The 24,857-nt window shown below is 38.0% G+C and overlaps 1 protein-coding gene across 3 annotated transcripts in view; it reads right to left on the bottom strand.

Moving 5' to 3' along the window:
* Nucleotides 1-5,250: 5,250 nt before the first annotated feature.
* TBCK (TBC1 domain containing kinase) overlaps nucleotides 5,251-24,857 on the bottom strand; it is an 87,412-nt gene continuing 67,805 nt past the window's right edge. For all 3 annotated transcript variants that reach the window (XM_038135066.1, XM_038135067.1, XM_038135068.1), the window contains exons 24-26: nucleotides 19,695-19,870; nucleotides 16,653-16,812; nucleotides 5,251-5,908 (exon numbers count right to left, since the gene is read on the bottom strand). In XM_038135066.1, coding sequence (XP_037990994.1) covers nucleotides 5,798-5,908; nucleotides 16,653-16,812; nucleotides 19,695-19,870 — 447 coding nt within the window. In that variant the 3' untranslated portion in view covers nucleotides 5,251-5,797. The remainder of the gene's footprint in view (nucleotides 5,909-16,652; nucleotides 16,813-19,694; nucleotides 19,871-24,857) is intronic.

Genomic DNA, 24,857 nt, shown 5'->3' with positions numbered 1-24,857 from the left:
TTGCTAATAAGGAACAAGTAGCTTCCAGGAACAGTAAACACAATGAGTGCATTAAAAAAAAATCTTCCGGGAAAGAAAACTCATCACATGTTTCCAACAGGGAAGGTGAGCTGCAGGTAAGGCCCTATGAAAAGCTGAATGAAATCCTAGAGGGAGAGAGGGCAGGCTGGTAAAGGGCACAGTAAAAGCACTATCAGGCAGGATGGCAGCAAAGAAGGCCAGGTAAATAATGGTTTATCTTGAGCCTTTAAGAAGAAATGCAGGGTAAGTGTATAGTCACACATATGGGACCAAGAGGCACAAAACATTTCAAGAGAAGTAATTAGAACAACTGAGATGAGGCATATTGCAACAGCACTGGGTTCTAACTGCCCATTTTGCTGGTTTCTCCTTGAAAAGCAATAGGAAATTTTCTCTCTGAAGTGGCAAGAGGACTTACCTGGTTTAGTAAAGCCCTTGGCCTAATGTGTATATGTGTGCACTGCACACCTATACAATTACTGCAAAGGAGAAATTTTAATTATTACAGCCTCTTTGAGCTTTTCTAAGTTCAGAGTATTCTCCAAAAAGAGCTGGCAGTTTTTAAGAATCTTGCCAATTTAAAGTAAGCTGTTTGCAAACTATATCATATTCATACACGTATTACAGCTACATACATACCCATGAAGTTTCATACTAAAGTAAGTTCTCCATGTTGCTTCCTCCAGGTACTTATTGCACATGGGGCATCTCTCCAGACCCAGACAATGGGAATTCAGTTCCTGAACAGCTGCCATTGAACTGGTTCCACACTGAGGACATGCAAAACTTGAAAGCCAGGAAGTTCCTCTCTTGAGGACAACATCCTACATGGGATGTCACCTTTTCCTTTGAGGCTGGAGAAACAATGCTGTTTGAAATACCAGCTTCACTAAGAGCAAAGGAGTAAAGTCAGAGATATTAGCTCATTCAAATTTCAAAGGACTTGAGAAAAAAAAAAACACATTTAGGGCAGCAACTGAACCAAGTCAAATCAAGTTGTCACCTGACCAAATGGCAAGAATGTCACTCCATAACTATTACAGCTACCTGTTCTGTACTCTCAGTTTTACTCTTTTTGTCCAGCTCAGCTGAAAAAAGTTGATACCCTCAGACACTATTTCTCTCTAAAATGAGGTAATGACAGATAATTCTAGATAGACAAGGAGGAGACATTTAATCCTGCTTCAGTTAGGAAATATTAATTAAACCAGTGATCTGCAAGTTTTCCTGGATTGTTCCCATTGAATCCAATGATCACCACATTGCTTTACTGTATCTGCTCTTTTAGACAGATTACTGTGTCTGGAAACCTGGTGTGTCTCCTAAAGCACATAAGGACCTATCAGCAGGGAAGGAAAATATGTGAATTCAGGAGTGCATGCACTGGAGTCTGTCTACCTTTACATGCAACACCACTATTAGAGATTAATCTGAACATGGATTTATATTATGGTTAAACAAATTTTGGGAAAAGACTTTGCAAAAAATACTTACAAATTGATTCAGTGGTAATAGCACTCTACTGGTTCTATGTTTTTAAAGTTTCTTTAAATTCTGTATAACACTGGTTTATTAAATGCTGATATAATGAGAAACATACAACAAAACTGAATTATCTTCAATCACAAATACTTATGGCAGTACAAGAAGAATTTTTAAACTTAAATGAAAGGAATACAGACTGTGTTGTCATAGAACAGAGACTGTTGGCCAACAGGTATTTTGGGGCTATTATTTAAAAGACACTACCAGTGGCAAACTTAAAGCTTCATGGTTACTTGAAAAGTAAATGAAACACGAGTTCCAAACAAGCCTGCAGTCTCTGGCATCAGCTTTCTACTAAGTCTGGAATCCTAAAAGATTGACAATACCAGCATTATAGCTTAGGATTCAAAGAGAGAGGAAAATCTGTAATTTTGCTAGTCAAATATACAAATCTGATGTTAGCTAAATCAGCACAGATCAAGTTTCATTATTCTCCTGGAAAGAGAGACTTTTGGGAAGAATAATAATTCTTTCAGTCAATTTTCACAAGCTGAGCCAAACAAAAAGGATTAAAAATAGCAAGATAAGACTGATGACAGTAAAGTTTCTAATGTGACAATGGGAGAGGCCAGTCTGACTCATCAACAAGAAAAGATAACTGGAAATGGGAGATTAAAAGGCCATACTCAGTCCCACACAATTCCCAGGCCTCTTAGTAACTCAATCTGAACACTGTGAAAGCTAAATAAAGACATACCTAATTTTTTATATTAACTGAAGGAACTTGATAAGCTACTAAAAGTACAAACATAAATTAAATCTTGAAAAGTACAACATTCCCACCCTGTAAATAAGAGCAGCAAATATGTCTCAGGCCACAGAACTAAGAGGCTCTCACAGTACCTCCTTCAATAACAACATCAGTGATGCAACTGCTGAAGAACTCAGTCATGTAATTTGGGGTTTTTTGCTTTACTGAGTTTTGTGTGATGCAGCTCTGAAGTCCAGCTAAGAGATACTCTAATAAACATCTTCCTTAGCTGGCTAAAATATCACAGGAAGTCTAGATACTGATATCCAGAAGGTCACAGATATAAGATCATACCACTGTGTGATGCCTACATAGATTATGAATGCACAAAGGCCCAGGCAACACATTGAAGTGCAGTGGTCTTGTCACTAAACCTAAGGATAGGCTGGGAAAAAGAAGGGAAAAAGAAGGAAGGAAATTTAACCCTCACCCACTCTGACAAATTATTTAGCCCTTAGCAGTTCTAGAGGTCGTCTTGGAAATCAGAAAAATAAATTATCTAAATGAAAGAATACATAGCAGCATCTGCCCACCTGCTATGGTTACTGCTTCTAGTTCAGATATACCAGGGAGAGTGTACCAGAACACTCTACCAAAAAAGACTACCAGTGGGAAGAACAGAATTTGAAAGGGAAGACTTATGCTAAATTGAGATAACAACAAAACCTCCCCAAAATCAACAAACCAGAAATACCTCAAGTGAACCAGATCAGCGAAAGTTAGAGTGAAGTAAGCACTGGAACTTCCCTCCTTTCTGCTGCATTGTGAGTTGTCCTGAACTGGGAAGGTCCCCTGGTCACAGAGAACCTAGGCACCTAGGAGAAACCAGGATGACAAAGGGAAAAAAAATGGGTGCAGGAAGGGAGGTTTCTAGGATAAGAACAAATTGTCTTAGTCTTTGCTCCAAAAGAACTGAACCAAACAGGACAAATATCCACTTGTAAAAACAAAACAAATCCCAAAGAACTTAGATTCAAACTGCAATAAAAAGCTCAAAGGACTGTATGCTGTCTGAAGAATGACACTCCAGTGTCAGCAGCAATTTTATCATGGTCTGCAATGATCAATAGGTCTAAGGCTGCCAAAGAAAATGAATTCCTTTGCATTTTTTAGAAGCCCACACGGGTACCCTCTGGGAATATGGCTGTCCTGGCAGGAAGCTATAGGCGCAGGTGGCTGGGGCAGATTCAGGATGTTTTTTAAATGGTAGGAAAAAACTGACCAAGAGAGGCTGCATTTTCCAGGCCAAACAGTGGAAAATATTTAGTTATGACATTTTTATGTTAGCAGCAGAAGACACCAACATGGAACATTAATACTGGTTTTTTTTTTGCTCCTACTAAATCTTTATGGCATCCAATTGCAGTCTAAAATAGAGAATGGCACAGCTGGACAAACCATGCTTCTAAAAATTCATATGTTTGGAAAACTCACCCTCCAGAAATCTTTCAGGAGCTCTACAAAACCTTCTGCTTGCTCCACCAAGAGAATGAGGACTTCCTCTTTCAGCATCTCTCACAAAGTCTCATCTCCCACAGTCTCAGTTCAAAAAACCCCTCCCAAAACACAAACCCCCAAACCCAACACTAAAAAACTCCACAGAACAAGTGATCAGTTTGCCTGTAATGTACAAAAACTGTTCCCAGCCTTTCACTGTCCACCTCTCTCTTAAACTTCTCCGTTTTTGAAACCTGTTGTGATGGAAGAAGAAAATAGTTAGCTGATGCAATGTTCTGTTTGCCAAATTAAAATTATTCCCTATTCCTGATATAAAATCCTCAAATAAGGCGTACCATAATCCCATCTCCAGAGCAAATCCTCACTACCTTACAGTGAGCTTGTATTGTGGAAACTGCCATGTTTCAGATGATGCTTTAGTAAAAGAGCAGCATGTCAAACTCACAATGCAAGCTGATACATGACTGTAACCAGGTGGACAGATCTTTGGTGTCATTTTGTTAATTTTTAGAAAATACATTTTAATCCTCACATTTCAGTGATTATTAAGCCTCACATCGCATCAGTTTTTTCCAGCTTTAAAAAGGTAAGAAAATGAATCTAACACTTTCTGGTCTTCTAAAATACATTCTTCCACATTCCCATTTCATTTCAGTGCCATACTTACATTATCACAACTAGTTTTCCTGGATTAAATGTAATATTTTCATGGAGAATTCTTGAAGACAGGTTATTCTATTTTCCTAGCCTTCCTCCCATCTTCAGCATTATTTTTAGAATAATGGACCTGACAAGATAGCAAACCTAATATGGGATTTTGAGGGGGAGGAACAGGGTGTTGGGGTTTCTTTTCCCCACATCTCTTGAAAGGTGGTAGTTGTCCAAACCAAGTTTTTTTTTTTTTTTTTTCTCAGCAAGAGGTGTGCCAATTCCTGTTTCTGTCAGTGCTTTAAACGCTTTTGGCTTCTTATTGCAAAGTAATTCCCACATCTCTACTGCACAGCCACCCTTTGTGGGAGCCTGCTTTCACTCATCTGCAGCACTTGCATCCAGTCCAGTCCAAAAGCAGGTTGCTGTCCCAACCTGTCAGTGCTCAAGTTCATGTTCAAGGACTTAAAAACTCCCCAAGAAAACTGACACCACTAGCTGGAAGAGTAGAGGGCCAAAGAAAACTCTCAACTTCCAATTCATACAAGAATGATAATTCTAGAATGTTTTCACATGAAAATTAAAATTATGTTTCCTTCCAAGGCATGAGATTTTAAAATGGAAGCAAACTATTCTTTTAAGAATAAATTATTTATACTCCTAAGACACGGTACTGTTGAAAGCCCACCTTTCTGGTAACTGTAATTGTTCCAGAAATTTTTAGATTTGATATGATTATAGAAATAGATTGCTAAATTCACCACAGAGTAGAAGAAATTTTCCATCTTGTGACAGATTTTAGATTGAATCAACAGCCGCTCTTACAGTGACTTTTAATTTGGGACACATCTTTATTTCCAAACTAAAGGAAAAAAACACTTTCTCCAGAAATAAAGCAAGTCAGAAGATACAGCAATTACTTTTCAAATATTAGGGAACAGACTTTTTCACACAATATACATGGTACAGTTTCATTTTGCTACCTTCAATATTCACAGTAAAATACTTTTTCAAATAATCTAAGTGCACCTTAGAGCCATCAAGTGCCAGTTAATTTTGTTCCACAGAAATATAAGACACCAAAAGCCAGGTAAGCTCCTCTCTCTGTGTTCAGACTTGCCCAAGCACTTCTGCACTGCATCAGTGCTGAAAGAGGTTTCTTGGAAAGCTTAAAACTTCAGTTTTGATCAATTCCAACTGAAGCTCTACATTAAAGAACAAATACAAAAACTCCTGGGCTCTACAGCTGCAGGATAAGACACTGATCACCAGAATAGCTTGTGAAGATGCTATAATGCCCTTTAGGTTCAGGATATCTGTGCTGTAGGTAGGAGTTTCCTCTTGAGACAGATTGTCCTGAATGTTTACAGTCACTTAGATTTGTGGAGAAGGAACAGTGAGGAGACCTGTTGGCTTGATCTTGTTGATTCCTCCATCAAGGATGCAGACCCTTGGGTACTTGTTTTTCACTAGATGAGCTGCAAACTGAAACAGATTTATCATTAGCCCACTGCATATGATAGTCCTTAAGTGACAGTAAATTTCTGTTACGTAAGACAAATGAAACAAAAAATATCAGACCCTAGGAAGTTCTTTTTTTGCACCAACAAGTCCAACACAGGAGCCCACGCCAGTGTGTTAAAACAGCTGAAAGTTAAAACCTGAAAGTGTCACATTAATAACAATGAACTTTATTTATGTCTACTTAGGCAGGTTTTTACCTCATGCCAAAAGGACTGTTTAATCTCAGGGCAATCACCGGAGCTTCTCTCAAAGCACGAACTAACAAATATTTTTCTATGCATTAATACAACTCCCAGCTCTCTTCTGCAGCTTCCCAAGTGTACAAGCATCACAGTTTGAGGGTAAAGTCATTTGCTTCCCTATCAAACTTGTCTGATGTGACTTGATCTCACAGATGTCAGATATGAATTTGGGGGCTACCATCTCTAATTGTCCCTGCTCCCACCAGTGTGCCCACAGGCAGGTTCAGTAGTACAAGCAGGTATCCCCCCACCATGGAAAGCCTCTCTCCTCAAGTAGCTCATGCCATAAACCAAACACAGCAATTGCCACTTCCCACATAGGAACTCTGTGAAACATTACTGCACTGACAAAGATATTTTGGACATCAAAATAAGTATGCATAAAAAAAATCAAAATTCTGTTTCAGAATACCAAAATCCAAAGAATACTTTGTGCATTACATATCAAACTTGCCTTCTATATACTGACTACAATGCATTAAAAAGCAAGCACCAAAATGGACTAATCAGTGAGAAACTAGTAGTTTTACTTAATTTCCAAAAGCTGTGAGATATTGCTCTGCCATCTGAGTCTTTGAGACTGTTTCTTTAAAACTGGTTGTCAAATCAGTACCATTTGTAAAATCACTGAGTGCTTCCAATGGGCTGTGTAAAACATTCACAATTCCCTTTTTGACTCTTTAAAATCATTAGTGATGCTATTTGAGAACATGTGCAAGTGTGATGTCCAGGTCGCTGACTTCACACAAACAACTAAATTACTGACTCAAGAACACCTCTGGGCACCCCAACCAAACTCAATACATGGGATTTCTTTTTTCATTTATTTTCCTCCTAATTACCTAGCATAACAGTGCTGAGGCAGAACTAGATATACTACATGATTACCTGTCATTTTGGTTTGGTAAATTTGTTTCAGGTAGTTGCCTAGGAAAGACTCAATGCTAAATCATCTCTTCCCCCATCAGTTTGGGTTATTCAGTACAGGAGTCAAAAAATCAAATAAAAATATTCCTGCAATCAAGCAATCAAAGCAGCTGACAGCAAACTTCCACCATATGTGGATGTCAGCTTTCATGAGCAAAGTAAATGCTATGCTTTTGGAAAGGTTCTTGGCTGCACAGGTGGTGTAATATGCCCAGAGATATCACTAGGAGAGCCCAAATACCTCTTGCTACAATCACAGTCCATAAAGATGCGGTGTGCAGTAAAGTACAAACAAAGGTAGCACTCAGCTGTGCACACCATGAACTACAAATATAATTCATATTCCCAGTGAAATACTCCTACCAGATATCTCTACTTCACATGGACATACCTGTCACCTCACAGTGCTCTCCACCTGTGACTAGTGGACAGTGCTGTGTCTCAGACACCAACGCTGCTCAGAGGCAGCAGAAATGAAAAATGGCAGCAAGACTTCAGGCTGGCAGGAAGCAGCACATTATTTCCTGAGTCCAGTGTCCCATGTGTCAACAGAGATGTTCCACTCTCTGACTACTGATAATTTTTAAATGCTGATAATAATCTGTAAACCCTGTTCCAATTGTTTTGAATGCTCTAACCCTAATATAACTACCATTCAATGTAACCTTAAAAGAAAATACACAACCAAATAGGGTACTTGGAGTTTTGAGCATTAAAGCCTGTGTCCCACAGTATTTTAGAACTGCTTTAGTAACCAAGGTATGTCTAAAAATACATTTTCTTCACTGCATATGACCAGGTCACTTAAAAACCTTATAGTGAGGAATTTGTCACTTCTTGCAGGGCCTCTGGGAAGCAAGCACTGCAAAACCTGGGCAATGACGGCAGAAAGCACAAGATGATATAAGATGAGCTTGTCTTTTTTTTTTTAAGTTGTCAGAGAACTGTTTGCTGTTGTCTGCCTAGTTTCAGTGAGAAATGCTGCAAATACAGTTCAAAATATTGCAGCTGAACATCCAGCCAGGGAAAAACCACTGAGCAGCAAATGTGCTACTACCAGTATCTCACTACTGTGGGAATTAGCTGTGAGTCAGGGGCTGAGAGGAACATTGACATAAGCTGAGAGCTGCCATCCAAGTCCCAATATCAGCCTCCAAGAGCTTTGCTCATGCATCTGCCCAGGCACTGCATAAAAGACTCCAGGTTTAAGTCACATGGCAATAGGACTTGAGCTGATTAAAGACATTCCTATTTTACCTTCTGCCTTCTCCCCTTTTTTCACTGGAAGTGGAAATAGTAACTTTTGGTAAAGCGTAGACTTAGAAATATTCTCTTACTGACACAGCAGTCTTCCTTATTAAAAGTTTGACTTTTTATAGTTCTGTTCCTCTGCACATGTCTGTGCCACCCTCTCCCAGACAGAGGAGCCCGTCTGTCGCAGACAAGAACGGGAACTTGTTCACCATGTGTCTGAAATGTTCCAACACCACCTGCTACCTTGCCTTGCCAAAATACACTCTATGAAGCCACTATTTTCAAAATACACTCTGTGAAGCCACTATTTTCAAAATACACTCTGTGAAGCCACTATTTTCAAAATACAGGGGAGTGTTATTTCTGGTGTATGCACTGATTGAGGGGCACAAGAGGAAGGACTATTTGAAATAGCTACATACAGTTTCTTCCCGGTTTGACCCTCAGTTATGCCAAATATCAGTAGCCTGAATCAAAGAAATAAAGATTAAAAAATGTAATGTTTCCGTAATTTGTAATTTACTAAATAATCCCATTTACAAAGGTGCTGTAAAGACTGAAAATAACATGGTGAAGAGGTAAGCCCATGGGCTACATCATCCTTAGCAACCTGTAAAGCACCTACATTTTAAAGAGAGATGTATTGAAACACATAAAGGTAGTGTACAATTAAATTCCATTATACAGAAATATATTTCTGTAAATAGAAATACACTGTACTTCATTATATGATTAAACTTTCTCAAATTTATCTAACATTTGTGTTGACATAACTTCTGAAATGTATCTTTCCCCACACCACCAATGGATCACACTCCTCTGTAAAGCTTCTGCTTTCATTTAGACAAGAAGAATAGTTGGGGGAAACAGGAGTTGTGCCTATCTGAGGAAAGACTTCAAGGGATACTACAAGACTTTAAGCTTTTTACTTTCTGCGTCAGGTGGCCTTTCCTCAAAATGAGATTCCCAAGTCTAGTTACTGTTTTTTCCCTGGCTGCATCTAACATTTAAACTGAATTTCCAAATTGAAATTCTTCTTGCTGTTTTCACAGCAAATATTACATATGAAAGGATGAACAAGTGAGAAACTTGTTTAATGACTACTATATGATGACTTTGCTGAAGTCTTTGGAAGCACAGTTCCTCTCTTAACTAATGCATCCATCAATTCCACATAAAACACCCTTCTTGGTGAGCATAAGTGAGCCAGAAAGTTGCAATTTGCATTTGAAAGTAGTCAGTTAAGACTCTTCATGCAGATACAAAAAGTGAGGCTTTCAGAGACAGACAAGATCACAGCAAATTCATAACAAAATCTGGGCAAATATTAAACATTTTACCCTGCCTTGGTGATGCTCTCAATATAAATAGTGTAACAGGACTGCTCCTTCAAGCACCATCAAGAACCTTAATGATCTGCACATTGGAGAATTTATCAAAATGTTTCTACTAGCCTGTTCCAAGCAGCAAAAGAACAGCTTTCAAGTGCTGCATGTCTCATGCCAGGCACGTCACGTTTTCAGGCTCTCTACAGCAGAGTGTGAGAACACAACAGCGTGAGCAGCCCCACTCCCAGCACCCTTTGGGCCAGCCACGAGGGCTGCTGTGTACACATTATTCACTTTCCAGACATTCCTGTGACAGGCTGTAATTAAAGGGCACGCTGGGAGGGAAGGAGGAGTAACATCCTGCACCAGAATACCAAAAACGATCACTGTGACAAGTGTCACCATGGTACCAATATTAACAGCATGCTCTGAAAGAGTCAGAAGGAAAATCGAAGTTGGAGGAGAAATATCAATCAGACTTTGTACTATTAATTCATTTCCACAAGATTATTTCTAGATTTCACTTGTAAACTCATGCTACACAAACCTCTCAGGAATTGCAGTCTGTTTTGCTCTGTGATTTCAGTCCAAGAGCTCACCTACACCTCTCTGAAAGCTCCACAAAGTGATCAGTTTGCAACTTTTTAAACAACACTCTCCATATGCCACAACACAGATCCAGCACACAAGATTATGTTTAGTCAGCTACTCCTTATATTAAAGGGTTCCAGAAAAATAACACTTTAACACCTTGGAAAAGACAGGAACCTAAAACCTCCCGTATCAACAAAACAGTACCTAGTTGTTGGTTGTAGTATTAGCATAAACTGAATGGAAGTTAAAAAAAAAACCACAGAAAGGACAACTTGGTGCAAACACCTACTAGGGGGTGGGAGGGGTGGAACATGGGATCACCTGCTCTAACAAGATCAAGGGAAAACTCTCTACATGTAGACCTGGCCAAAAGGGAACACTTTCCATTCCATCAGTACAAAAACACAGCAGTAACTTAAAGGACTTACATACTAAGATTTGAAAATAAGCCTAAACAAACAGGTATTTAATAGCTGGTTTCAGAATAAGTTTTACTGAGAATGAAAGTAAGAGTAAACACTCAAACTTCTTCAAGTGATAAATTTTAAACACCTGTATTTTAATTTTTCCACCTAGAAATCATATGCATTAAAAAAAACCCAGCTGAAAGTGAGAACTTGAAAATTGAAGTCAGTTGCAGATATTTAGCTGTTGTAACACAGCTAATTTATACTGAGCAAAATAAATGCAGTGCCCACATTATAGATGAACGGAATGTAAAATGAAAATACAGAAAGAAAACTACTCTATTTTCCACTCAACAGAAAATAAAAAAAGCTGTTAGAGAACATAAATATGTAATTTTGAAAAGAGACATAACAGCTGGCTTGGATATAAAAAAAGGAAGTATGAGTCTTTGTGAAAGATTCTACCACCTCCCCCCAGGTCTATGGGTTGCCTTAGATCTTGAAAAATGGTCAAAGAAGTACTTGATAACGAAAAACATTTCTTTGTGATCTGTAGTACCTTTTCCTAACACTACCCAAACTGCAAGTTTTGTCCAGTTTCTACTCAAACCCTCCTGCAGCAGTCAGTCAGTCCATCCTATTCAAAGGCTGGTTCAGATACAGTTTAGAGAAATGCAAAACAACATTGCTCCAGACAAGCAGCATGGATATTGTACCTGCCAAATTCACCAGCACCATTCTGGTTGGTATATCCTTACACAAGGTCCTGAACCTATACAAATATTTATAGCTCATTACCATCTCTATTTCAGTTATCACCATTTCAGATTCTCTGAACTGGAACACCAGGAAACACAAAACTCTGTCTCAGAGTTGAGAGACAGACCCAGAAAGTGAAAATTCTATGTCATAATGCAGTAGCCCTAAGCGACATGGATACAGCCTAATCCATGGAAGCTCCATCAAGGACAAGAGTACTCTTTCAGAGGTGCAACCCGCAAAGACTATAACCACAGCCTGACAGCACCACTACAAGATTCAGGTTCACCATTCCCCCACCTTCCCTGTCCTCAGATGATTGAAAAGAGCTGACATCCTGCTTGCCAGAATCTCTCAGACATATTTTCATAGGGAAAGCCAAGGACTCCCTGATTCCTCATTCCAGAAGCACCCAAACCTCTGCATAGTAAGGCACACAGGCCAAACAACTCCTACATCAAATAAGAACTGAAATTTCCAATGGCTGCTACCATTGGTCTCAGTAAAAAAATTAAAAAGAACCTATTTTGGAGTTCTACAATTAGCCTGTTTTCCTTGGCAGTTACTTCAGAGGAAAAGGAACACTCAGATTCTGCCCCTATGACCTTGCATTTTATCCCTTTCTCTTTCATACCTGGCTGTGACAGTGAGAGATTTAGGTCTTCACTGCTGTACCTGAGGCATTCAGTACTCACTGGCCAAAGCCAGGGGCAGGGGCAGAGTGACAACAGCACAACACAGCTGGCTGCAGCCCAAGTGTCTCTTGGGGCATGTGGAGAGCATGTACTGGCAACAGGAGCAGGATTGCTCTCTCTCCATGAAGGAAAGCATGCATACATTACACTTGTTACAATAATAACAGGGGCTAAACTTACAGAATAAAATAATGAAGACTTAACCATGTACTGGGGACAGTTACAACCAGAAGGATCGCTGCTGATTAACTAAAATGTTTCAAACTTTTCAAAATACAAGCTTAATCTCTTCCTCTTTAAAGGCAGCAAGGAGGCTCTGATGATTCCACTAGGCTCTGAGACTGAATGCAGATGGGAGAATGGAGCCTTAACAAAACAAACATGAAAGAGCTATTCTGGGAATCATAAGGGGCCCCTACATCCCTGCAAAGAGAAGAGTTTTCATTCCAATTGTCCAGTCACTTTTCTGCAGAAACTATTTACAGGGAAACAGAGTCTAAATGATGTATAGTGAAAACATCTCCAGAAGTTTATTGCCTAATTTCTGTTTACTTGCACTCCAGAGATTTCATTAGGTCCTTCCAAATAAATGTATTTGTCTTAAGAAGCACCTGTCCTTTAGCATTCTATGCAATACCTAATCTCCAGATAAGCCTATGAAGCTTCATAGGTATCCATTTGTGGTTTCAAGACAAGTTTATAACTGAAAAAATCATGCAAGGACTTGCTTCTCTGGCAAGGGCTTTTAAAAAGGCCTGGGAAGATGACAATAAAATCCCACAAATTCAGTAGTAACCAGACATTTAACCTATGTGCCTCAGTGTTCATATAAGAAGAAATGAATTTTTGACAGTGTACTGGGAGAGAGGAAATGCTATATGCTATTTTCATATAGAAAAAAAATTTCTTTTTTCCAAGTTAAGAATATGTTATACAAAAAGAATTTTGAATTTGACCCTCTCCCTCTTGCCTTGAAAAGGGTCAGAAAGATCTCATGGAAAATAAGAACTTCTTGTCTTTGTTTTGGAGATAGTGCATGTATTTTATCTATTAGCTATTGCAATGCAGCAAGAATGACTACTTTGCCTCAGCAACTTACAGAAGTTGTCTAGACAATATATTTATAGCAGCATAACTCATCTAGACAAAAAGTAATCGATGCAACAATTAGAATTTACAATTTAGAATTTATTTCTCAGCTATACAGATTTTTTTTAAGCTTTGACTTACAGCTTAGCTGTCTTCTTCCAAGCAGAACATAAATAAGTTGCTAATTATTAGACAGATTAAAGCATCCTGTATATTTTATTCTGTTATAGCCTTTAGCTGACAATAAAGCACATATATTAAAGCACTAGGGGAAACACATTTATTAAACAACCATGTGACAGAAGTAGAAGTATGCCACTGTCAAAATTAAATTGCTAGAGAATGATTTAGTGTCAGGTAAGGTATTTCTCCTATTCTAAATTCAGTCAACATTGCAGTAATATAGACAAAAGTTTGAAATGGAAACAGATAATGGCTTAGCACCTCAAAGCTGACTGAAGGAGGGAAGATGAAGTAATGCCACCCTTCCAAAAAAAGACCCAAAATAATCCCTGTTCTACATATGCATAACTATAATCCACCTTTTTACTCGCTGTATCTCTGACTTCCAAAGTGACAAAAATCAGGAGACATGTTATTTGTCCTAGACCAAAGAAGAAGCTAGAGCTGAACACTTATTGCCCATTTAACTATTATATTCCCAACTGTAATGGTCCCTTGTCCATAATGGAGTTTACTAGGTGTTTATCTGTCTGTGGAGGTGGGAAAGGGGCATTCAACTCACTTAGGAGATGCTGCCATTTAACATATCCACTAGTCAAAGATGTAAATAAAGATATAAAATAGAATTTGATTTATGAACTCCAAAGTAATGCCTTTTATGCGGAGGTTTCCTGCTGTTTTCAGAGACAAACAAATATCAGCTCTGTTAACAAGTGCCCAGAAAAACCTAGAAGAAAGGCTGGCACCAAGTGAGAAGCCGCTGAAAGGAAGGAATATTCTCCAGAGAATATTGGTGAGCCAAACACCACCACACAATACCTCTTTTTCAATATCTTCATGCTGCTAATGGTGCATTCAGTAAGGCTCTTGTGCATCAGCCAATATATTAATTTAACTTTTAGGGTTAGTAGCATCAATGGCTTACCATGCAGGATTACCCTGTTTTAATTCTGTACTAAGGAAGTGTTCAGCTAGAGCCAGCACTGTCAGATCCAGAGGCATATGACACACTGCTGGCTTCCTTAACCTCTTGCTGTAACAGTGCTGTGGAGAAACTTTCAGTTTTCCCTCTCTCATCTCATATTCTATTCAGGATATGATAATTATAGACAGCATTTTCTTTTCAATTTAAATTTTTTTATCATCTGGCACCAAATCAAATGCAAAAAACAGAAGCAGAAACAAAGGGCAAAAAGACTTTTGCAACAGGTCTGTTCAGTGTACTTCACTTTGCTTTTTAAATTATTTTTAAGTGATGCCAAGTAGGCTGTTCATATGAAGCACAATTGGAAGATTCAACCTTCAATCTTCTAATCACAAGCAGCTCTATAAACAATTAGTGTTTTTCCACATTTACACTTGCCTCTCAGTCCTATATAAATTTAAACTAAACATACAGTAATCTCCAAATTTTTAGTGGAGTAAATATCAGTGAACACGTCTGAAAAATTCCCCTTTATGGCAGAAGGTACAATTTTTGGCTCACCTCATTTCATCTGGAAATACACACCTCTGTTTAGAAAATATACATTTAAAGTTGAGTATCTTGTAACATGGACAAAAATTGGTTTTGTGTCCATGCATTCACTTCAAAATTTTTTCCTCTGATTGGATTACCTAGTAAAATTTAAAAGGTAAAAACTATTGCTCTTGTCAAGCCTCAAGATACACAGCTTGGGTGTGACAGACAGTTCTATGCAGCTGTGCAGAGTAAAACTGAAACTGGCCTTAAAAAATTAGCCACAAAAGAAAAGGTTTTATCTACACAGTCAAACTGAGGCTGGTGTTAGAAGTACTTTAAGGGTGTGACAGAGCTGGTGAGTTCCAACCAGTATTTAGGCTTTAGTATTGAATTAATTTGTGGTCAAACTGGTCAATCCAGTATTTTGTTACTATTTAAAGCTCAAAACTCTTTTGCTAGGAATTCAAGAACCCTAAAAGCAAATCAAGAGGCAAAGCAGCGTTTCTTCCTTATGGAAAGCTACAATATTGACAATTCTGGGTCAACATTGCCTTGGCTGCAGAAAATCTGGGTTCAGAGGATAAAACAGCACCTCCCACGTGACTGAAGTACTTGCACTAAGCACACTGCAAGATTTCTTTAGCTGCACAGCAAAGGAAATATTCCATGTTCATTTCAAAAATTATGAAACATTAAAAAAGATGAACTTACCTGGATTCACACACAAAGCTACATACTCATTACTGAAACTATGTGAGAGATAGTTTACAGTCTCTTTCATGTCATCTTTGTTACTATTTAAGAAACCTGATACATATCACAAGTTCATTTTCTAGATGATGAAATGCAGGTTATAAAGGGGATTTCTCCATCTACTTACAACTCCCTACAGGTATTAAATGAACACCACGTGTCAGGCTGATGCTTCTGCTGTTCCTGACATGAAGACCTTTTAATGATTCACAGCCCTCCTCGTCATATCAGGGTTACAGTTCATGTCCTTTGTGTAAACAGGCTTAAGAAATGGGTGAACTAAAGTTAAACCATAATTATGAGTGTGTCTGAAAAAAAAAAAGGATAACTTTCCTTCACAAGGAGTATAGTGAAAAAAATACTTATGCACTTTCAGTTGTTACTCTGGCAGTTCTCAATACTATCAAATATTTAGTTATAGAAAAGAACAGGCAAGTTTGAATATTCTTCCTGTCTAGCTAAAGCCACTGACAATAAATATATCATATAAAAGTTAGCAGTAAGGACCATTTTCCTCTTCACTAAGCACAACTGCAAGAACAAGTGATTCTTAAAAATTGGGCAATACATTGTTTCTTACTAGTAGGAATATGAATTATATCTTATTTCCTTTGCACTTCATAATGTATCTGTCCTCATCCAACTCATCTTATGTGTCCTTCCTACCTCTACAAAAAGTAAATGCAGGCCAGTTTTGAAAGCTCTTACTGATGGACAATAGAAGTGCTGATGTCACTTCTCAGGCATGACAACAATAAAGATTTTAAAGCTGAAGAAGATAATGTGAAGCAATTTCATTTCAAAACATGAACTTTTGCAGATGTGGACCAGTTGAAGGGAAATGTCTAGAAGCAGAAATCAGCAACAACAAAAACACCACGCCAAATCTTGTCATTATACACAAAATTCTAATCTAAATTTTCCAGACTCTGGCACTTATTTTACTACTGCCATATGCATGTTATTGATGTATCTCGAAGGATAAAAACATAGATTACAGCAGTATACTTACAGCAGCTGTGTTCTTCACTGCATTTCCTACAATCACCACAACTCTTCCTTTGAAGCTCTGCAGTGTGGCAGTTGCTGGGCACTGGATGAGATCCCCTTCCGCAGTAAATGCTGATGCAAAAGGGACATTGATGCTGCCAGAAATGTGGCCACGGTTAAAGCTTAGGAGGAGGATCAGTTAAGGAGGTCTGAAAAGCAGAGAAACCTGTGGAGCATGAACAGCTGTAGGATGAACCTGCTCTTCATCCTGGCTGCCAAGACACACCACCATTGGTCTTTTGTGATACAGTATTTTGTCAAACCTCACTTACTGTTTATGCATATGGAGAAAAACCTTCCAACATGACATATGAAAGCAAGCACAGAATGAAGAGCTGTTTGGTTCAAAAAAGGACACAGCACAGCACTACAGAAAATGATCTGCTAAATTAGATACTTAGTACTAAAGAGCCAATATCCCCAGGGCATATAATTTTGTGGATTTCACTTCAACTCTACTCTGATAAGAGGAGCCAAATACCAATAAGCAGTTGGAGCACCTCTTCTAGATGAATTTTATGCAAAAAGAATGAAGTACTTAAAATTAAAACCAAAACTAAGCAGGGATTATCAGGAAATGTCCTGAAACTTCCTGTCAACCCCCACAAGTCCTCTACTATTTTGATCCAAATAGAAATTCTAATGTATATGACCTCAGATTCCCAGACAATGAGCACCATGTATATTATCTGCAGTCCCACGAAAAGCAAGTGTGTAATGGGTATTGAGAAGCAAACAACTCTGAGATACCATAGTTAGCTGTCCTTCAGTTTCAGAGGATGATCATTCAATGAGATTTTATAAACAAATACTGAATGTGAAGGTCTCTTAAATAAAAAATAATTTGGACTACTACTACCTAGCTTTTTATGAATTTGAAAATGCACTGTGGCCTTGACAAAACTCTGAATTTCATAGACTGTACACATATGCCTGGAACATTCCCTTCCCCCAGCTATAAGCAAAAACAGCTTTGAAGAGATGGGAAATGGCAAAGTTCTGCAAAAATATACACAATGTCAAATATTGAGATTAGGCACTCTATTACTGTACTTGCAGAAAGCTAGTTAAATTTATAATTAAATCCCAGAATTCTATTAAATAAAGGAGCTGCCTTAAATAGGGGTAAGATTCAAATGACTTAGAGTAATAGTAGCATTTGTTTCTTATTATTTATGTAGCAGTTTCAGTTTTATGATCATCATTGTTATAGGGTGGGAAAAGCACGGCCATATAAAAACATTTCAAAGAACAAAAGATGATCATGCACCATTCATTAATGTTGTCAGTTTATTTCTATTTTGAATGGGAAAATTATATCCCTCCTTCACTCCTCTGTGCCAATCCCATCTCCCCAACCCTATTTATAACCACGTAACTCCCACTGCTATTGATCAGGTTCTGAAATCATCATCATTTAGACAGAAAATAACTTTGGACAAATTTAGTTACTTAAGCTACTGAGCACCCCTAGAGAGACATTACCTAGTCTTTAAAAAAGTTCTAATTGCTAAGACAATTAACAAAAAGGCCAGGATTTTGTGGTACAGACTGAGAGACCATAAATATGCAGCTATAACTCTTTCAAAACAGGAATGGAAGGCTGCCAATATATCTGCTAACATGCTTAATGAAATAAGCCTTAGAAGAATTGCTGGCCAACTGAAACAGTGCTGGTAAGTCTTGGCCTTGCAACATGACATTCACTACAAAACAATCCCTCAGCTTTCATGTGGGTCATATTATGAAATATGAAGCATGTTTGATACTTGTTGGAAGTCCTCTCATGCTTTTCTCAAAGCACTAAGAAAACAAAGTGAAAGCAAAGTTTAGCATGACAGACATACATGGTGAAAAAGACTAAAACCAAAATATACAAAACGATCATATTTTTGAAACACCTCACAGTGGTTTGCCACATTTTAAAACACACACCACAAAAACATACAGTCTGATCCTATCTTAGTTTGTTGAGATTTTATGACAAACACAAAGCCTGTTTCCTTATTGGGAGAATGCACAGGACACTGAATGCAGTATTCTTATGGTTTCCCATTTACATTCATAACTGCTGATAATTTGATAATTTTCTACATACCAGATATTTTCTTATGCAAATGATATACTAACCAGTACACTCAAGGGCAACTTTACTACCTACCAGGCTGCCTTTTTAGTGGCACTTCCTACCTGTTAATACCAGATGGGTATCAGGATATCAGTCCACATATTATATAAAGGGCAGCACATTTTAGTCTACTATAAACTTTAAACATACCAAAACATCTTTAAGAAGGACTACCCCTTCCAAAATATGCAAACAATCCCATTCCTGCAACTACACTATTTCAGGGGAAAAAAACCAAACTCAAATTAACAAAATATTCCTCATGCAAAGAACTGTATAATTGTATCAATAACTTGAAAAGGAACACATGAAAGGTGTAGACAGGGTAGTGACCCTGGTAAAAACATAGCTCCAAAACACCTTTAACTCTTTTCTGATTATCAGCTACTAGAGGACTTAAGTTAGGATGGCTACATGGTTGCATTACCTGACATAGCTAGAAGGCCTCAATAGGAGTCAATCTTCCACTGAGGGACTGGCAAAGCACATCAACTATCAGCTCTTCTCTATCTCTCTTCCATTTAATTGGAAAGCCTCACACCTTTCCAAAATATTGGTCATATTAAATGGGGAAGGTCTGCTGGTAACACCTGTTCTAAAGAAAAATGTAGCATTAAAGCATTTGTACTACTGGTACAAAGGGATTTCACTATGCCCACAATTTACAATGGGAAGGGAAAAATAAATTTGTCCTCAGCTCTGCAAACCAAGCCTCTCCATGCTGAAAACCCCTTGGCCTTCAGCACTTCCACTCCAGCTCTACCAGATCCCTCTCTCTCCATCATGTACCATTCTAACACACCAGCCTGCAGACAGAGAGGAAGCAACTGGCACAAGCAGCATTCAGCAAGGCTGGCACTCAGATCTGAAGGATACTCTTCGCTGTTACGGATGTCCACCACCAGCAGCTTTGGCTTGCTGGGCTTTGTTTTCTTTACAGGTGTTTTGGAATGGCTAGGTCCTGTCAACTCACACAAGTCTATCAGATCTTCTGCTGAAATTCGTGGGGACACTTCTGCCTTCAGGTCATCCAGCTTGATGGAGTCCCTAGACTTTAAAAGAAAAAAAAATTAATATCAGAGGTGAAAGAATTAGAGATAAGTTTTTTTTTTAAACTTATACTTATTTGACCAAATTCAAGTGTAACAACCTAGTTAAATGGAAACACAACTTTTTCTTTTAACTCTGAACTAGAGTTTAACTATCCATACAGAAAAACTCCAGAGCAGTGCCAATGCCTATCTGACAACTATAGCTCTATCTTCTCATAGAAGTTGTTAAAATAGAAAAATTGTTTGACAATCTGTGTAAAAGATTTCAGGTTGAGATTTGTTAATGAATTATTCACTGTGGCTGACGGGCTCACAACATCCACAGCACACTTCTTAACATCAGAAATGAAGTAAACTGGCTAGAAAGCACTCTGAAAAGAGAAACTGAAAGGTCTCATGATTGGAGTAGAAAAGATGGCAGCTTGCCACAGAAACTGCAGGGATATCTCTGAAAGATACAGAGCTATCTAAACACTAGTTATTACCCCAGCCCAAAGACCAAGCACAAACCAGGATATCAGAAATATAAGATTTACCTTCTACCTAGAAATATAGCATTTTTTAAAATAATTCAAAAAATGTGTCTTTAGTTTTGTGGGATGGGAGAACTATATATTAAATTTAAAAATTTATTTTGAGGAATGTGACAGATTATGACACAACACACACCACACTCCTGGTAGTACTCAAGCAACCTCATGATAATACCTGAATTTATTTTTCATAAGAGAACATTCATTGTGAATTATCCCAGAAATATTCACAAGTTCTACACTCCACATTCTTAAAGAATATCACAGTAACAATTCTTCTGCTTCAAAAAATATTCCACTTCTGTTATCTTGTTTCAGATTGCAGTAATCACACTGCTACATTGTTTGCTGATAGCCCATCATTCAAGAGAACAGGGGTAGCACTCTGAAGAAAATTGAGGCATTACTAATTGTTATTAGTCCAACTGACTGCTAGCCCAATTGCTTTGTTTTTGTTTTTAAACATACTAGTTCCTCATTTAATCTGAGGACTATTCCAAATTTAGGAAAGATGCTAGGCAAAACAGAGAGACATAGACTTTTTTTTTTTTTGAGTTATGTCCCAGAAAAGGCTTCTTAAGACAGTCCAGCACTTAGAAATACCTCTGCTGTAAAGCAAGTTATCCAAAAGCCCTCAAAATTACAAACAAAATCGGTAATTCTACTTCAGGGAATATTACTTCACCCAATTGCCTTTTCCATTGCATGTAATAATACTTGAAACAGTAGAAGTTACAAATTGTCAGTCTCAACACTCTCCTTTCAAGTTCAGAAAAACAGAGTCAAGATGCTTTATAATCAGAAAAATACATAATTTTTGGATAATGTATTATTTGTTCCAACAGAATAGTCAATTCTCAAGGGAAACCTGTATTCATAAAAAAACCAGTGTGACAGGGCACAGCCAGCTCCCAATTGCTGCCAAAGCCACCTCCCACCGGAATAGCTGAATTTTCCCAGGAGGAGTCCAAGGAAATTAATTGCATTGTAAGGGAAGAGGAAGAAAAAACTCAAGCTCTTCTCACAAACTTCAGACTTGCCAAAGGAATTCAGCAGTCCCACATCGAGGGGATTCAGAGCAGACACATTTGAGAGATCCAAGAAAGGCAGTAATGTAGAAAAAATACTAATTACATAAATACACACTTGGCTGACACAGCTTCATCTGCCTGATGGCAAACTGGCAGACACTGCTATCCTCAGCCAGCAGCTCCTGCCTCAGGAGCAGGTTTGAGGAGCAACACCAAGGAGGGAAGGGAAGCAAGTCTGCTGCAAAGAGTTCAGCCCTTGCAGCAGGTTCGCATGATTACAGGTGACAATAAACTCGGACAATGGAGTCAGTGAAACTGGTAGAGATGACCTGAATTAAATCTTCTGGAGAAACATGTACCTGTTGGACTCTAATTACAAAACTACTTCCTACTTTTATTTATACAACTTCTGTCTATTCAGCTGATGGGATGAATGCCTCAGGAAAGAACAGAACCTTAAGAAGAAAGCCTGAAATCTCCAGAAGAAAACAAACCAACCAAAATTCACCTAATCTGATATAAAAACATTTTATCTAAAAGCATAAAGCCATACAAAGTGTTTTACACAGGTACACACCACCTGTCCTGCTAAAAGGTTTTAATAACCAGGAAAAGCATTTTTTCCCTTTAACTGGATTGCAATTAAGGAGAAACACATTCAGCTATGAATTTTACAACCATCTTTGCTTTGACCTACTATGTCCAGCTCTGCCTTAATGGTAGATTCAGTGATGCAACATCTCTATATGGGCTTTAACAAAACTGAAGCTTCTCAACAGACTTGCTGGAAAAATAATTGATTCGACAATTCTTTCTTTAACAACTCTTTTATCAGACTAATTTATTTCCTTCAAATTGCAAAGTGAAATATATGCATGTGCTTATAAGATAATTTTGCTAATTACTAAAAAAAATTACATCTGCTGTATCTGATAACAACTCTATTTCATCTCAGGCATTTTCTCACAGGAATTTTCCAATGAACTGAAACTAAACATGGCTAACATCAAGCTGTTATTCCTTCTACCCCATTCTCACACCTTGTCTTCATAACCACCATCCTGCTACAGATACTTTGAAACTGCAAAAAGCTACTACAGAAACTGGATTTGCATTTAGACAGCTCTTCAGGCCATCACGTCCACTGAAGACACGAATCTTGCAGATTCTTCTAAACCTTTAACACCTTTCCTACCCAACACAACAGTGTTCCAGCTGTTGTATACTACCTCAGTGCCTACTCTCTTTACCTCAGCATGGAGATGTACAAGATACAGGCTGATATTTTAGACAGGAGTCTTCACATTTGGCAGGACTATTTGCTTCAATTCCCTCTTTAGGCTTTACTATGTCATTGCAGGCATTGCTTTGCAGCTGTGAAGAACCAGAAGGAAAAGTAGGTGAAGGAAGGAAGAGGGTTCACTGTAAACCAAATCCTTTAAGTTAGGTTAGCTGCACTCAGATAAAGTTTATGGCACTGCTAGTCTCTTAGTAATTGTTTACAAATACCCAACAAGTTGTGAACAGGGTGCAGTATGCAAATGAGATTTTGATTTCAGCTACATGAAGTGGCAGGTAGGCGCATCTCAGGACAGCTACTTGACATATCCTGTTGAAGTTATCATCTGTAATTTTTTTTTTGGTTTGTTTTAAACAATGAAGCATAATGATTATCACAACCTGAAATTCCCATGCTAGTGATACTCTATAGGGAGTACAGACAGGACAAATAGAAAGAAAAAAAAAAGCCAGGATAATCACAGGGAAAACCTTAAAAGCTTATCACATATATAAAATGCTTATTTCTTCCTTTCAGCTATTTTCCTGCTGTGATCTATTTACTCTTTTCCAAGGCAGACATGGTACATACTTTCTAAAAAAACCCACACTCTTTCTTTAAAAAGGCAAAAGCTCTACTTTAAGCACAGTGCCAGAAGGTAGTTAAAGGTCCCGTTGCAAACTTGTGTTTCAGCAATTGTGTAAGAAACTGCATACTGACAACAACACTGAAATTGAGAACTGCTCATATACAGAGCATACTCATATACTTGCTGTCATTACTTAGGAAACATAAAAATTATCAGAAAGACACCCACATTTTCACACATCCATGTGTGCACAGGTGTGCTAGGACACTGTGTTAGGATACTGAGCTTACTACTTAAGTCACTTTATCAGTTTTCCTGTGAAGAGAAACTTATTTTAGCATATTCTAACTACAAGCATGAATCTTGCTTTAGACTATTCAGCTATAAGCAACTGTTTGTCAGGGAAGACTGCTTAAATCAGCAGGACGGCAACAGCAGAAAGAGCACCTAAGCTGAAGTCTTTAGTCTCCTTGTTGCCCAGAAGTTTCTGTGACACAACACCCTATGTTCTTTATTTTCAAAGTACTTACTCTTCTCACCCCATTAATTTTCAAATAGGCCTGGGAATTGCTAATCCATATGCATTTACTGCTCTTAATAAGAAGAAATAGGCATTAAGCACTTAATTATTTTTTTAAATGGTAGGAATTAAAGCTGCTTAACCGTTCTCAATTTGGAAGCCAAGTTTCAGAAAGTTTAAAGCACTCCAGAACACGAGGCTGGTACAATCACAGCTCCTATCTCTTTTCCCATTAGCCTGTAATCTCTTATAGGCATTTCATCATGGCTATTAAATGAAGATATACACATTTTTTTGAGAAAATAGCCAAGGATCTTTAGTTCTGCTGAACCTGAATTTAACAGTCCCATCTGATAAACACAGAAGCTATAAAGGAACTTTCTATCCATGGAAAGGATAGCTTTATCTGAGTAGATGCAGGGTTTCTCCCCTTTGTCTTTGAAGCTGACAAAACTTAGCGCAGTTTATTTAATATACTAGGAACTTCAGCCTGGAAATTAGTATAATTAAAATCTGGGGTTCAAGCAAAATATTCTATTCGAACTATCAAGGTCCCTCATGAAGGAACCTGTTTCATGAAAGATGAAACATTCCATATTTTTCAAACATATTTGTGAAATGAGTGTGCGCATGTATATAAAAATAAGACTACAAAAATTTTTTTAAAAAGCTTATAAGATAATGGTTTAAGCTCCTCAGTTGCCCTCCCCACCATTTTTATTACAATTACTAGCAAAGGGTCAAACAAAAAGGCTTCAGTGTTTTCAGATGTTCAATTGCAACTGTTTATAATGGAGGAACAACCAAAACTCCAGATTTTAATAACTATTTTCTACAATATTTCAACACTTGAGTGCCAGTGTTCTCTACACAATCTCTCTAGCAAACTGATTCTTACACTTTGATTCAGTCCTCTGTAGCCATCATATTCTGCTTTTCATATTACCTAGTCAAGACACTAGTCTACCTTCCCTATGCTCCCACTCTCCCTCCCTCCACTTCCTATTTAAGTTTGCTCCATTCTCATTTTGCAAG

This window comes from Motacilla alba, chromosome 4, assembly GCF_015832195.1.
Source record: "Motacilla alba alba isolate MOTALB_02 chromosome 4, Motacilla_alba_V1.0_pri, whole genome shotgun sequence".
Lineage (NCBI taxonomy): Eukaryota > Metazoa > Chordata > Aves > Passeriformes > Motacillidae > Motacilla > Motacilla alba.
The sequence above is the reverse complement of the archived record's forward strand: the minus strand, read 5'-3'. Positions and strand labels throughout refer to the sequence as shown.